The sequence below is a fragment of the Rhinopithecus bieti genome, unplaced genomic scaffold, assembly GCF_001698545.2.
Source record: "Rhinopithecus bieti isolate Rb0 unplaced genomic scaffold, ASM169854v2 scaffold_5022, whole genome shotgun sequence".
In the NCBI taxonomy this organism is placed as follows: Eukaryota; Metazoa; Chordata; class Mammalia; order Primates; family Cercopithecidae; genus Rhinopithecus; species Rhinopithecus bieti.
The window spans coordinates 3,245,664-3,262,141 of NW_016804965.1; the positions used below are offsets into that span (position 1 = coordinate 3,245,664).

General features: G+C 39.3%; 1 protein-coding gene across 1 annotated transcript in view; it reads right to left on the reverse strand.

The window, feature by feature from the left end:
- Positions 1-16,478, reverse strand: part of GPR158 (G protein-coupled receptor 158) — a 451,151-nt gene that overhangs the window by 218,485 nt on the left and 216,188 nt on the right. The window contains exon 3 of the mRNA XM_017870800.1: positions 8,338-8,440. Coding sequence (XP_017726289.1) covers positions 8,338-8,440 — 103 coding nt within the window. The remainder of the gene's footprint in view (positions 1-8,337; positions 8,441-16,478) is intronic.

Genomic DNA, 16,478 nt, shown 5'->3' on the forward strand with positions numbered 1-16,478 from the left:
GCACTATTCACAATAGCAAAGACTTGGAATCAACCCAAATGTCCATCTGTGACAGACTGGATTAAGAAAATGTGGCACATATACACCATGGAATACTATGCAGCCATAAAAAAGGATGAGTTTGCGTCCTTTGTAGGGACATGGATGCAGCTGGAAACCATCATTCTTAGCAAACTATCACAAGAAGAGAAAACCAAACACCGCATGTTCTCACTCATAAGTGGAAACTGAACAATGAGATCACTTGGACTCGGGAAGGGGAACATCACACACTGGGGCCTATCATGGGGAGGGGGGAGGAGGGAGGGATTGCATTGGGGAGTTATACGTGATATAAATGATGAATTGATGGGTGCTGACGAGTTGATGGGTGCAGCATACCAACATGGCATAAGTATACATATGTAACAAACCTGCATGTTATGCACATGTACCCTAGAACTTAAAGTATAATAATAATAAAAAAAAAGAATGATTAAGCAAACCACAGTGCATTTATTCAATGGAATTCTATGTAACTATTAAAATTATGTTCAAGGAAACTATGTACAATATTTTAAATAAATATAATTCCAAATTTTTAGAAAGATGATATATACAGATATTTGTGTACAAACTATAAACTGAAAAGAATTAAATGAGAAATATACTTTGAATGGCCTTTAAAATTCTACCTTTGTATACATTCCGAAGTTTATTTAATGAGTATATAATATTTTTATGATAAAAATAATTTAAAGTCATGTCCCTTTTGATAGCAATAAATTCCCTTTGATAAGTGAATTTTTGCTCCAAACCACAAATGTCTAATTAACCCACCAAAGCTACAATTATTGAAATATTTAAGTCCTTTGAATTAAAACAGATATTCTGAAAGTTAGATTTTGTAACTTTTAACTGTGATATCACTTAAATTTTACAGAAAATCTACAAGAATAGTAGAGATAAATCCAATATATTCTTTACCCAGATTCATCAATTATTTACATTCTGCTGTATTTACTTTACCATTCATATTGTCTTGATAGATATTTATAAATTTAAACATATGCTCTTCTTCCTGAACCATGTAGGTATAAGATGGAGATTCTATATCCCTTTACCCATAGACACCTCAGCTAGCATGTGCTATGAAAAGGGCACCCTCACACAAAACCACATTACAATTATCAAAGTTGGAAATTTAATACTGATACTATATTATCACCTAATACATAGCCCATATTCAAATTTCATCAGTTGCCAGAATCATGTCCTTTGCGGCTACTTTTCTCAATCTAGGGTGAAATCTAGGCTCATGCATTGAATTTACTTGCCATGTATCTTAGCCTCTGATTTGAAACAGTTTCTCAGCATTTCTTTATTCTTTTCAACTTTGAGATTTTTGGAAAACACAGACCAGTTATTTTATAGAATATCCCTCAGTTTTGATATGCCTGATATTTCCTCATGATTAGATTCAGATTATTAATTTTTGGTAGGAACACGATAAAAATAATGCCGTATCCTCAGTGTAACATACCAGGAGGCACAAGGAGTCAGTTTGTCCCAATAATTGAGTATGCTACTTTGATTAATTACTTGGGAAGATGGTATGCCACAAGTCTGTTCACTGTAGGTTACTTTTTTCTTTGTAAATAGTAATTTGTGGAGAGATACTTAGAGGCAATGTAAATACCTTGTATCTTTTCAAAGTTTCTAAATTTGCTAAGTCAGGTAGGAATATGTTCTGAATGTTATATTTTATTTTAAAACATTATGATTTTCTGTAAGAAATGTATTTTACTTAGCAAAAAAGAAAACACAGAAGCAAAAAGAAGACAAAAATTACAAATAATTCTACCATGCAAAGAAAATTGTCACTATTATGTTGGTAAATGAAGTTTCAGACATTCTTCCTACCACAGTGAGCTAATTAATAGTCAAATTTCCCTGCCAGAGGTCTTTCTTTAATATTTGGGGAAAGATGATTGTTAATATAAATAAGTCTTTAATTAGCAGTCTAGTAAAGTAAAATAATACAAATATATACAATTATATTAAATGAGGGGAAAAGTCTAATAAGGTAGTATTTCAGCTAGTGGAGGAAAAGGAAGATTTTCAGAGGACTGAANCAAAAAAGAAAACACAGAAGCAAAAGAAGACAAAATTACAAATAATTCTACCATGCAAAGAAAATTGTCACTATTATGTTGGTAAATGAAGTTTCAGACATTCTTCCTACCACAGTGAGCTAATTAATAGTCAAATTTCCCTGCCAGAGGTCTTTCTTTAATATTTGGGGAAAGATGATTGTTAATATAAATAAGTCTTTAATTAGCAGTCTAGTAAAGTAAAATAATACAAATATATACAATTATATTAAATGAGGGGAAAAGTCTAATAAGGTAGTATTTCAGCTAGTGGAGGAAAAGGAAGATTTTCAGAGGACTGAAGTATTATATCTCAGTCCACAGCCCATTTTTAGGACAAGTGAACTGAAATAATCTGAGATCTGGAAATATGTTCGATTCGCATTTTTCATTAGTCCCTACAAATAAGACTAATGAAAAATATATGAAAATTGAGCAAATTACTGAGGCAAAAACATAAGATCGGCAATTGGATGGAGAATCTTTCTTCTATAACTAGAGTAAAACTGATTAGGACTAGGTTCCTATAATACAGTAAAAGCCTAGCTTCAGAACGAGACTACAAGGTTGAAGTCAGACCAGTGGTGAAAGTGATGATGCTATTTATGAGATTGTGGTGTTCAAGCTCTTTTAATCTATTCCATCTAAGTTTGGAATAGATACTAGAGACTGATACTGAGCTTAGTCTTCAGAAAGGAAATGTCTATTGTCTTGATAGATGTTTATATAAATTTAACATATACTATTCTTCCTGAACCATGTAAGTATAGGATGGAGATTCTATATTCCTTTACCCATAGACACTTCAGCTAGCATATCCTATGAAAAGGGCATCCTCACACAAAACCACATCACAATTATCAAAGTTGGAAATTTAATTCTGATATAATATTATCATCTAACACATAGTCCCTATTCAAATTTTATCAATTGCCAGAATAATGTCCTTTGTGGCTACTTTTCTCCATCTAGGGTGAAATCTAGGATCATGCATTGAATTTACTTGCCATGTTTCTTAGCCTCTGATCTGAAACATTTTCTCAGCATTTCTTTGTTCTTTTCAACTTTCAGATTTTTGGAAAGGCACATGTCCCAACTCCCTAGCCATGAACGAGAGTAGGAAGAGAATGCGAGACTCAAGCAAGGCAAGAAAACCAAGACTCATCCCAGAGACAAGTCAGCCTTGCTTAATATTTGCTGTAGAGCTCAGCCAGAATCCTTAAATTGTACTGCTTTCAAAGAGCTTCCCTTCTTTTTCTTCCAGAACTGCATACTCTTTATGTCTCTAATTACTTTGTTACCTTTTTCCTCCCATCACATCTTCTTGTATCAATAGCACTAGAGTTGGGTAAGTAGGGATTATCATTTTTGGATATGGGTCACTTGTAAATTGAGATTTGGAAATGTATACAGGCTGAAGTCAATCCAAAAGGTCAAAGAAGTAAGACTGAAAGACTGGCACTATATCCACACAAAAGATAAAAGCAGTTTCACTGAAGACAGAATCCATACTAAGAGAGATGAATTTGAGGAAGATGAGCTAGTCACAAGCTTGTATTTCATCAACCTGGAAGGGAATAACCTGGATTTGAAGAGACAGCGAAACAACAGTACTTGGTTATTCTGAAATCCTGCTACTATCCAGATGTCAGATCCCATTAACTCACATATGATTACTAATTTCAAGAGAGATGCCAGGAACAAGGTCTCTGGACTGTCAGCACAATTTCATATCATGTTATTTGAATACATTCTCTTGGTCTTCATGAGCCATTTGTTTACTGTGGGCCTAGGTATAAATAAAGATTTTTAAATCACTTCACATTTTAAGAGAATTTTTAAGTCATATTTATATTTTCTCTAAGAGATCAGCACCACATCTTAGCTCCTCTCTCCAAAGGGGACACAAGACTACAAGAGATTTAGGAATTTTGGGTCTTTTTTCTGTATTTACAATTATAAATAAAGTGAATTTTATCTTTGCTGTATATCCTTTGTTTCTCCCTATCAGGCAACTAATTTCCTCCTATTGTAGAATTCATTCTCCAAAGGTCCTAGCTAAAGTCACTGGTTATCCTAATATAATAAAATATTTGAGATATAATGACCAGTGGTGCTTAGGAGATATCTCTTTACATGCATGATTAATATTTTGTTTGTATATGTGGGTATATGTGTATTTAATTATTTAACTGTGTATTGACCACTTATTATATGCCATGTACTGTGCTAGCAGTTTTCCATGTTATCTTATATGTTGGGTCCTTAATGCCTTTCTTACCTTTGGCTCAAGGGCTACATGTGGTCATTCCTTATGTCACAGATACCTCATCAAGAAAGTATAAAAATAACGTTCCCTATAACTTGCCCGGATACTATGATGAAGAGACCTAATAACTTAAAACACGGAGACAAGCAATATATTCTCATATAAGCCCAAAATATAAAAAATATTGAGTAGTTCTTGGATGATGACACCGGTGAGTTACACAGCCCATATTCCTAGTCAGATTGTTGTACTCTCTCTTTAGGACAAGAAGTGATTAATGTTGGATTTTTGTGCAACTTGACAAGGCTACCAGGAAAGCTATTTCTGGTTGAAGAGTACTTTACGGCAGTGGTCCCCAACCTTTTTTGGCACCAGAGACTGGTTTCGTGGAAGGCAATTTTTCCACGGACTGAGGTGGAGGGCATGCAGGATGACAGTTTGGGGATGAAACTGCTCCACCTCAGATCATCAGGCATTAGATTCTCATGAGGAGCGTGCAACCTAGATCCCTCACATGTGCAGTTCACATTAGAGTTTGCACTTCTATGAGGATCTAATGCCACCACTGATTTGATAGGAGGCAGAATTTGGGCATTAATACTATCTCAGTGATATTGTTTGGCTCTGTGTCCCCACCCAAATCTCACCTTGAATTGTAATAATCCCCCATGTGTCAAGGACAGGAACAGGTGGAGATAAGTAAATCATGAGAGCAGTTTCCGCTATGCTGTTCTCATGATAGTGAGTTCTCATGAGATCTGATGGTTTTATAAGGGTCTTCCCCATTCGCTCAACACTCATTCTGTCTCCTGCCACCCTGTGAAGAGGTGCCTTCCACAATTGTAAGTTTCCTGAGGCTTCTCTAGCCATGTGAAACTGTGACTTGATTAAATCTCTTTTCTTTATACATTACCCAGTCTTGAATATTTCTTCATAGCAGCATGAGAATGGAGAATGGACTAATTCACTCACCCACTGCCCATCTCCTGCTGTGAGGCCAGGTTCCTAACAGGCCATTAACTGGCACCAGTCTGCAGCCCAAGGGTTGGGGACCCCTGCCTTACTGGCTTCAAATTACAACATGCAGTGACTGTTTGGCTCTGTCACTGAGGAATGTTGGTCCTGGCTAAGTATGTGCTGAGGTCAAAGCTGAATCAAAGCTAAATTCAATTATAGATCATCTTCCTGAAAAGTGTGGCCTCTCTTCCATGGCTGCAATGTATATAACATGGAAGTTAGACTCACACAGAGAAGCAGTCTTTTCTTAGAGTGTAGGTCCAGTAAGAAAACACTGGCTTTTAAAATAAGGAAGAAAGTAGGAGTGTGCAAATTAAATAAAGATAAGTTGTTAAAGGTTAACCAGTTTCTCCTGGTAGTGTTATAAGCAAATGGCATAGTCATTCTCTGATTCTACAATATTTAGATGTTTTATTTCAGTCACATAGTGGGAGCTGAGAACAAATGTGGGTAAACCAGACACAAAATACCTTCACAGAACATAAGCTAAAACCTTTTCCCTTAATCCTTCAGTGTTGAATCATATGTTATGTCTGGACCATAAACGTGAAAAATACCGAAGTAGCTCCGGTGTCGCCATGGTCTGGCACACACACACCAAAAAGCATAATCATCCTTAAAATATATTACCAGGGTTGCCATTGTATATTTGCAATTGCTGCATTATAAATGATCAAAAGTTTAGGGACTTAAGATGTCTGTTTATTATTTCCCTGTTTCTATTGAATAGAAGTCTTGGCACAGTGTAACTGGGTTCTCTGCTTAGGGCCTCACCAGGCTGAAATCAAGGTTTTGGCTAGGCTGCATTCTCATCTGGAGCTCACAGTCCTCGTCTGAGAGTATTCAGGCTGTTGGAAGAATTTACTTCCCTGCAACTGTAGTACTAGAAGTCCCTGTTTGCTTGTAGGCTATTGGGGTTTGCTCTCAGTTCTTACAGGCTGCTCTCAAGCCCCAACCACATGGTTGTCTCCCCAACAAGGTAGTTTACTTTCTCAAAGCCAGTAGAAGATTCTCTCTCTCCTTCCAGTCTGCTATGATGGAGTCTTAGATAAAACAATGTAATCACAAAAGTGACTATATCCTCACTCTCTTATGTTGCTAAATAACAGAACCTAAGCAAGGGAGAGACCATCCCAGCAAATTCATAGCTCACACCCACACTTAAGAAGATGTGGAAGCAGAACCTGGGAGGCCACCTTAGAATTCTGCCTACAACAACTCACTCAGAACAAGGACTAAACTCTGAAATATGTGGCAGAGGAGACAGCAAAATGTTTCTCACCTCCAGAACCTACAAGTTAAATGTAAACAGTCTCAGGACCAAAAAGAGTGCCTTCCAAGAGAGAGAAAAAGCACTATATATAAATCTATAAATGTCTACCAAAATTCCCAGAGGAAGACATTCAGGTCTCAATCTCAATGAACCCTTTGAAGTATGCCTCCGAGAAATCCAAATTCCTACACAGATAATAGGGCTGGCAAAGATTTATGGGTAACTATTTAAAAGAGACCTGTACTCTAGTTTTAGCAACTCCCAAACCCTAACTTTCATGAAACCACCCTGTTACCACTAGTCTTTCTTCTTAGGTACTATATTCAATCGCTATAAGGTGATGTGGCAAAAGTTCATTCTCCAGAGATAGAATAATACTCAATACTCGAATTGTAACACTGACATTTTCTGGAGTAGGAACAAAATAACCAGATGACCAAATTTCAATTCTGGAATAGAAGCCCTATATAATCATTTCCATTTGAATGTGGGTGGATCCGTAAAAATGATGGGACATTCTCTCTTTTGGTTGGGCTACGTTGTATGCTGAAGTGATGAGAGAGTCACTCCCATTATTACACTCTGTCATTTAAGACTCTGTCTTAGCAGGCTAGGGAGATTCTCCTGGTAGCCTTGAAAAAGGAATCAGCCATGTTGTGAGAGGGTGACATAGCTAGGCCTTGAGGCAACTTTTAGGAACTAAGAGTGACCCTGGGCTGACATCCAGCCAGAAAATAAGGGCCTCAGGCCTACAATTGCCAGGAACTGAATTCTTTCAACAATCCTAAAGAGCTTTGAAGAGGACCCTGAACCTCTGAGAAGATCACACCCAAGTGACACCTTGAGTTTATTTTTATTTTTTGAAACTATAAATTTCCGCATGTAATATTTTATTAAATTTATGAAGACATGGCTCTGGTCATGATTGTTTATAGAGGTTAGATAATGCAAATAACGGCAAGTAGACTTACATTTTTTTGAAGATGATCTCTGCATTGTATTATTACCATCATTATTATTATTGAGACAAGGTCTCACTATGTTGTCCAGGCTGGTTTTGAACTCCTGAGCTCAAGAAATCCTCCCACCTCAGCCTCCCAAATTGCTGGGATTACAAGCGTGAGCCACTATACCCAGCCAACATCTTGATTTTAGAGTGGTGAGACCTTGAGCTTAGGATCTAGCTAACCCAGAACTAGGAACCTAACCAATGGAAACTGTATGATAACTAATTTGTGTTGCTTTAAGCTGCTCACTTTACGGTAACTTTTTATGCAGCATTAAAAACATATAAACACATTGGTAAGTAAAATAAACAAACTGACAAAATTAGTTTTAGGAACCTTCTGTAATAGCATCTTTCAATAACTAAATCCCCATTGGTCTTACCAGATAGCTACAATATCTTCAGACTTTTAAAATGTATTAAAAACTAACATATACCTAAGAATATTTTTGGTATATTTTAGTGGTTCTCCAGAGCATTGTAGATGGCAAACTAAAACTAAAACTCCTTAAGTGATGAAAGAATGCCAAACCAATGATTATTCAACCATATAACTCTAACAAGGAAAAAAGAAAATCTTCGTAATAATAGTGTAGATGATGTATATACATATATATGCATAGAAACAAAGGACACTTACTCCGAAAGTTGTTCACTGGTAAGACTCCAGGATGATAGAATCCTGCTTTGCAAATACACTCATAGGCTCCAAGAACGAATCCTAGGCCTTTAATTGGCATACACTATGAAGAAGAAAAGACAGCAACATAGTTGATCATGGCTTATCTCATGGTATAAAGGCTCACAGATACCCATCCTTGCAAATGGTAACAGAAAACCAACACATTTTCCAGAAATAAAATAGCTCTTTTTTGAACTTTTTAGTTTTGTTGTGCCAACAGATGTTTTTTTAGAAGCAGTAAATTAAGTTTGCTTTCTAAATTTATGCCATTACAGCTGCAGTTGCACACATCTTTACTTCCTGTGGCAACGGAATGAGTTAATTACTAAACACAGTTTTCCTTTTTAGTGCCTCACATATCATTTTATTGCTTTAAGAAATTGTTCCAAAGCCTATATATTTCAAAAGTGATTCCATACTGAATGTTTCTATCAAAGCAAAGGTAGGTAGGTGGGTAGATAGGCAGGTAGGTAGGTAAACAGATATATAAAATTTAAGATGTGAAAATTGCTTTTATGAATTAAACAGGTATCAAATTTTATCCTGGAATCAATCAAAATAACACAAATTGATAAAATAATAAAACAAGTAAATTTAAAATGCAAATTTAGAAGACAAAATAAAGATCAATTAATTATCCCAGGGCTGTTTACCTAAAATCTGTTTAATAGATAAATGTTTTACATATACATATAAAGAAGAAAAATCGCTTTCAAAATATGTCACAATCATAAACAATAGAAATTTCCCAAAAATTTAAACTTGACTTCTTTCAAGGGTCAAAGATATAACCTAGCAAGCAAAAAATGCAATTTTAGGCTGGGTGCGGTGACTCACGCCTGTAATCCCAGCACTTTGGGAGGCCGAGGTGGGAGGATCACGAGGTCAGGAGATAGAGACCATCCTGGCTAACATGGTCAAACCCCATCTCTACTAAAAATACAAAAAATTAGCCGGGCGTGGTGGTGGGAGCCAATAGTCCCAGCCACTTGGGAGGCTGAGGCAGGTGAATGGTGTGAACCCAGGAGGCGGGGCTTGCAGTGAGCCGAGATCGCACCACTGCACTCCAGCCTGGGCAACAGAGTGACACTCCATCTCAAAAACAAACAAACAAACAAACAAACAAAAAAAAAAAACATATATATATATATGTAATTTTAACCAAGCAAAATTTAGCTTAGCAGACTTCATTTTTGCTACATTTAATTACATAGCAAGGAATAACTTCTACTAAACTACAAAAACTACATCAGCAAAACTGGAGTATTTAAATAATCTAACCAACACTGAAATTCTTTTATGATATTGCTCTACCATGATTCCAACACATCGCCTTTTTGACACTATAGTCTATTAGAGGAACTTAGAATCTAGTGAATTTAAGAATTATAAGATGTCCCTCTTTTCAGAGGCCCTTGAGATAAAATTTTAAAGAATTTAAATTATTCCAGAATCTAAGCTTAAATGATTAGCATTAAGATCAATATTACATGTCACAAAAACTCCAGCAATTAGACAAGTATTTTATGTAAGATAAAAAAGCTAATACATATTCTAAAGCCAGAGACATAGCAAGAAATCTCTGAAAAAGAGGTTTCCAAAGGACCTTGTTGAATATTTTAATTTCATTAATAACCTCTTCTTTTCCATCTAATACACACATATCCAATTATATGTTGCAATTGAAAACACATTTCCTAACCCAGAGCAACATAAAATAGCAAGAGTACCAGTCAATTCAACTGAGTTAGCAAGTATTTACGAAATAACTGCAGCATGCATAGAGAATTTCTATAGAAACTAATCAAAATAACATGTACTGTTTTATAAAGCTCCGGTTATACAAATCATATTTCTAAATCATATTTCTAAACTATGTAAATAAAAAAAGTAATTATAACATTTATTTAGGAGAAGCATTAGTATTATGGAAAGAGCATGTTAGTTGTGGTCAGTCAGAAAAGATAAATTTGAAATCTGACTTCATCACTTCCCAACCATGTGAATTTTGGCTGTTCTCTTAATGTCTCTGAGTCTTATTGTCTTTAAGTAATGAGAATAACTATTCCACCAGACACAGACATAGTCTGAAAAGGGTAGAGACACCATGATGGCCTAATGGGTTAAATACAGGGTATAAGAGGAAGAGAAAAATAAAGGATGACTCCAGGGTTTTGGGCCTGAGCAAACTTAAGTATGGAGTTGTCATTCAACTGATCTGAGAAAGGCTATAGATTTAGGGAAAAGATCAGAGGTTCAGTTTTGGAAATCACGTTTTGGAAATCAGTTTTGGAAATCACGTTTTGGAAATCACAGTGAAGTGATTATTCAAAAATTTAGATCTAGATCTCAAATAGGTAGTTTGATAAACTAGTATAAAGTTTAGAAGAGATGTCTGGGCTGTATAATTTGAGAATCATTTGCATAAAGATCACAGATAAATCCATGAGATTAGATAAGATTAAATCACTAAGCAATGCCTTCAGTCAGTGAAGGAAATAGATCCAAAAATATAAGAGTAACCCTGCTGCAACATCTGCCACCTCATTGATTGCCAGGATTGATTCAGCTAATCTGGCTGACTTGGCAGGTGTCTTTTTTCTTCCTCACCACTCCATGTGTGTCCTTCCTGAAGCTACTTGCTAGGTCAAAGAGGATGACCTTCCCAAATAGAGGAGAACCATTCTTCACTCAAGGGTACACAAGCAGCTGTATTTCCCTGCCAGAACCTCTAAACATACTGTCAAGGAAATAGGTCCAAGTGGTGAGACTCGGACCACTTCAGAGCTAAAAAGTTAGGCAGAAAGAAAGAATCAAAGGATCCTGAGAAGAGCAATTCAGTGGGATATCATTATTTCCATTATGATATCACGATACTATGAATATAGCATGTGGAGTTTGTTGTAAGTTACATTTACTAAATATTCATCCAGCAAGGATTTGTAAACTAAGGTAAACCAGGTAAGCTAAGTCTTAGATACTAAGACTACATTAGAATTCTTGAAATATTTTACCTTGCTGAAATTCAGAGGTTAATGCTGTTCATTAGAACATAGAACATCACTGATTTCATGATGATATGACTCAACACTGCAACAGTGACTCAGCTGAGAATTTTAAATTCTTATGGAAGATCTGAAAGTTTATTGGAATTAAAGTATCTCTCTGCTATAAACTAACTCTACAGCCAACTTAAAAAAATGAAAGTTTAAAAATTGAATTGATTAGATCTGGTACCTATTGCCAAATAAAATATTCCTTAAACTTGAAAGAAATGCCTCCTAATTTTATTACATAAAACACAGAAACATGAATTATTAGCCACCTCAAACTTGTTGTTCTACTAATACATAATTTTATGATCTCAAAGGAAAGAAAAATACTTAGTCAATTGAAATCAATAAAACCAGATTATCCTGCTACACTGACTCCACCTCCAAGACAGCAGCGCCTGCACGGAACCAAATGTGCTACTGTTTTCATACTTTTGCCTTGAAGTATACAAGTGGTCTTGGCTTATTTTTTAATGAAGAATTGTAAATTGAAAATTTACAATTTTCAATAAACTTGGAAGGCATATTTTCTTGCTGTACCCACCACTATGATTCCCTCGCTACTTCATCCCTGTTACCTCCTAAACAAAACTATACATTTTTAACATTAGGAAATCAGTTAACCCAGTTTAAAAAAAAATGTAAATATAGTGATGCTCAACTAATGTTTACCCCATTTGGACTGAGGGGCTGCTTGTTAAGTAGCACTTCTTTCCCCTCACTGCTCTATGAGTAGCCTGTGATAAAATTGATAAAATATAAAATTAAAAGTTATTGTTATGGGATCCTTGGAGTGTCATTTTGCCAGCCAGAAACCTCCGTGGCCAGTGGCACCTAGGCCTGAGTTTTGCTCTGGCCTGCTAGGTGCATTATGCCCACTCAGCCTGGAAGGCTGTCCTTGGCTCCTGCTACTGACCTGGATCCCACAACTGCCAAGGGCAAGCCAGGTGTGGAGCAGTAAGGGGGGTGTGAGTGTGGGGTCCACACACTGTGCAGCAAGGCACACCAGCTGCAGAAGAGAGGACAGCTCTAGGCACTGGCAAGGGCACCAGCTCCCTGCAAGGCTGCAGCTGAACCAGGTATACCATAAGCAGCTTCGATGGCTGTATTAGTCCATTCTCATGCTGTTATAAGAACATACCCAAGACTGGGTAATTTATAAAGGAAAGAGTCTTAATCGACTCACAGTTCCACATGGTTGGGGACGCCTCACAATCATGGCAGAAGGCAAAAGAGAAGCAAAGGCAAATCTCACATGGCAGTAGGCAGGAGAGCACGTGCAGGGGAACTGTCCTTTATAAAACCATCAGCTCTCGTGAAACTTATTCACTTTCAAGATAACAGCATGGGAAAAACTCACCCCCATGATTCAATTACTTCCTACCAGTTCCCTCCCATGATATATGGGGATTATGATAGCTACAATTCAAGATGAGATTTGGGTGGGGACACAGCTACACCATATCATTCCACCCCAGCCCCTCCCAAATCTCATGTCCTCACATTTCAAAACAAATCATGCCTTCTCAACTGTTCCCCAAAGTCTTAATTCATTTCAGCATTAACTCAAAAGTCCACAGTCCAATGTCTAATCTGGGACAAGGCAAGTCCCCTCCATCTATGAACATATAAGATCAAAAACAAGTCAGTTACTTCCTGGATACAATGGGAGTACAGGCATTGGGTAAACACACCCATTCCAAATGGGATAAATTGGCCAACATGAAGGGACTATAGGCCTCATTAAAGTCTAAAATCCAGCAGGGTAGTCAAATCTTAAAACTCCAAAATGATCTCCTTTAATTCCACGTCTCACATCCAGGTCATGCTGATGCAATAAGTGGGTTCCCATGGTCTTGGGCAGCTCTGCCCCTGTGGTTTTGCAGGGTACAGTCCACCTCCTGGTTGCTTTCATGGGCTAGTGTTGAGTATCTGTGGCTTTTCCAGGCAAAAAGTGCTAGCTGTTGGTGGATCTACCATTCTGGGATCTGGAGGATGGTGGTCCTCCTCTCACAGCTCCACTAGGCAGTGCCCCAGTGGGGACTCTGTGTTGGGGCTCCCATCACACATTTTCCTTCTGCACTGCCCTAGAAGAAGTTCTTCATGAGGGACTTGCCCCTGCAGCATACCTCTGCCTGGATATCCAGGTGTTTCTATACATCCTCTGAAATTTAGGCAGAGGTTCCCAAACCTCAATTCTTGACTTCTGTGCACCAGCAGGCCCAACAACACACAAAAGCTGCCAAGGTTTGGCCCTTGCACCTTCTGAAACAATGGTCTGAGCTGTACCTTGGCCCCTTATAGCCACAGCTGAGACACGGGACACCAAGTCCTAAGACCGCATAAAGCAGGAGAGCCCTGGAGCCAGCCCACAAAACCATTTTCTCCTCCTGGGCCTCCAGGCCTGTGATGGGAGGGACTGCCATGAAGACCTCTGATATGCCCTAGAAACATTTTTTACCATTGTCTTGGTGATTGTGCAAATTTCTGCATATCCTTGTTACTTATGCAAATTTCTTCAGCCAGCTAGAATTTCTCCTCAGAAAATGGGTTTTTCTTTTTTATTGCATTGCCGGGCTGCAAATTTTCCAAAATTTTATTCTCTGCTTCTCTTTTAAACATAAATTCCAATTACAAATCATATCTTTGTGAATGAATAAAACTAAACGCTTTTAAAAGCACCCAAGTCACCTCTTGTTATCTTGCTGCTTAGAAATTTCTTCTGCTAGATACCCTAAATCATCTCTCTCAAGTACAAAGTTCCACAGATATCTAGGGCAGGGGCAAAATGCCACCAGTCTCTTTGCTAAAACACAGTAAGAATCACCTTTGCTCCAGTTCCCAACAAGTTCCTCTTCTCTATCTGGAACACCTCAGCCTGGACTTCATTGTCTATATTACTATCAGCATTTTGGTCAAAACCATTCAACAAGTCTCTAGGAAGCTCTACACTTTCCCACAGCCTCCTGTCTTCTTCTGTTCAAGCCTCTACCTGTTACCCAGTTCTAAAGTAAATTCCACATTTTAGGGTATCTTAAAAGCAGTACCCCACTCTACCAGTACCAATTTACTGTATTAGTCTGTTCTCAAGCTGCTATAAAGATATACCCAAGACTTATAGAGGAAAGAGATTTAAAAGACTCACAGTTCCACATGGATGGGGAAGTCTCTTAAACATGATGGAGGGCAAAAGAGGAGCAAAAGCATGTCTTACATGGTGGCAGGCAAGACAGCATGTGAAGGGGAACTGCCCTTTATAAAACCATCAACTCTCATGAGACTTATTCACTATTATGAGAACAGCATGGAAAAAAACTGCCTCCATGATTCAATTACCTCCCACCAGGTCCCTCCAACAACACATGGGGATTATGGGAGCTAAAACTCAAGATGAGATTTGGGTGGGAATACAGCCAAACCATAACAACAACTAACACCAAGAAATGTGGTGTGGTGCTCAGAAGCTTAGAGATGCCAGGAACCAAAGAGACCTAAAAAGGGTGTCACAGCCCTGGCTCAGGGAGCTTCCAGGTCTGGGTTCCCCAAAGGGACAAGTTCTTCTTTCCTTCTCTAGTTTTTCCTTCTTGTCACCCACAACATGGCACACAAGGGGCATGTTTCAGCCCTGTTTGTGTTACAGCTTTTTTAGCCCCACCATTCAGTGGGTCCTGAGTTCTTGTACTCCATTCAGGAAGAATGAGGTACACAGACAATTGGAGGGTCAACAAGATAAAGAGGAGCTTTATTGAGCCATAGAACAGCTCAGAGGAGACCTACAGTGGCTAACTCCTCTCTGTAGCCAGAGTGTTCCAATAAGTGTTCAGCTCTCAGCAGAGAGAGTAGCTCCTCTCTGTGAGGCAAATCATCCTGATAATTGTCCAGCTCTCAGCATAGAGGTTAATTTCTTTCTGCAACTGGATGTTCCATCATCTCCTCAGCCCTCAGCAAAGAGGAGACCCTGGGGTGGGCAGCTTCTCTCTGCAGTTAGTTGTCCCATCATTTCCTTGAGTTTGGCTGAGTCCAGGGCTTTTATGGATCTCAGGGGAGAGGAAGTACACATCCATTTGTCCGTGGGTGGCCATGGGCAGGTCTGGAAAAGGCACCACAAGTTCCCACTTCAGTCCAGGGGATCAGCAGCCCAGACCCCAGGCTTCAGGCCCTCCCCGGTCTGAAGGTGGGGTTTCACTTGGGACCCTCCCCTCTTCTTCCCAGGATCTTGTCTGATGCCTGCCACCATTCATGGCACCCAGGCTGTTTGTGCCAAGGGGTGCCTGCATGCCAGTGCTAAGTGCCCTCAGCACCTTCTGGGCCTCCCTTCCATGCTCATTGGTGCCAAAAGTCTAGAGGGGGCCAATGTGGCAGGGGGCTGGTCTCTCAGCACTGCCCCAAGTATGCACACACCCTGTCAGGTTGCAACAGCATCTGGGCTCCGTGATTGGAGTGGGCAATGAAAGCAAGAAGAGGCCAGGTAATGGAAGCAGACATCTTCAAGCCTGTGCGGGCCCCCCAAGAGTGCAAAATGCCTGGGTCCACAGCCACAACTTGGGCAGCTGCAGCCACACATGGGAGGGCGGGCTCTTGCCTGCTCCCAGCTCCCACTGGCTCCATGCAAGCACAGCACTGCCCCAGACCCAGCTCCATCTCTGCCCACCCTTCGTGCCTGACCATGCTGCTCCCCCACCAGCAGGTGACCACCCAGCCTGGCCCCTTTGCGATGGCTCCCAGGGCAATGGGTGAGATGCACGTGGTACAGTGGACCCGGCCAACCCCACACAAATGACTCCGATATTCCTGGGGCTGGCCCCATGAGTTCTGGCTGCACCTTTGGCCTGGTGCTTATGGGCCCATGGGATGTGGCAGGGAGCAAGGTTGAGGCCACAGCAGAGGCTCTGGGCCTGGGAACAGGTTCTGCCTGGCCATGCAAGGGTGGGGGTGGTGCAGCCGATTGCCTCAGGGATGCAGGGCACAGAGGACCCACTGCTGCCACTGCTGCTTCTGCAACCACTCCTGCTGCCACTGCTCTCACCTCCCCAATGCAGCTGGCAT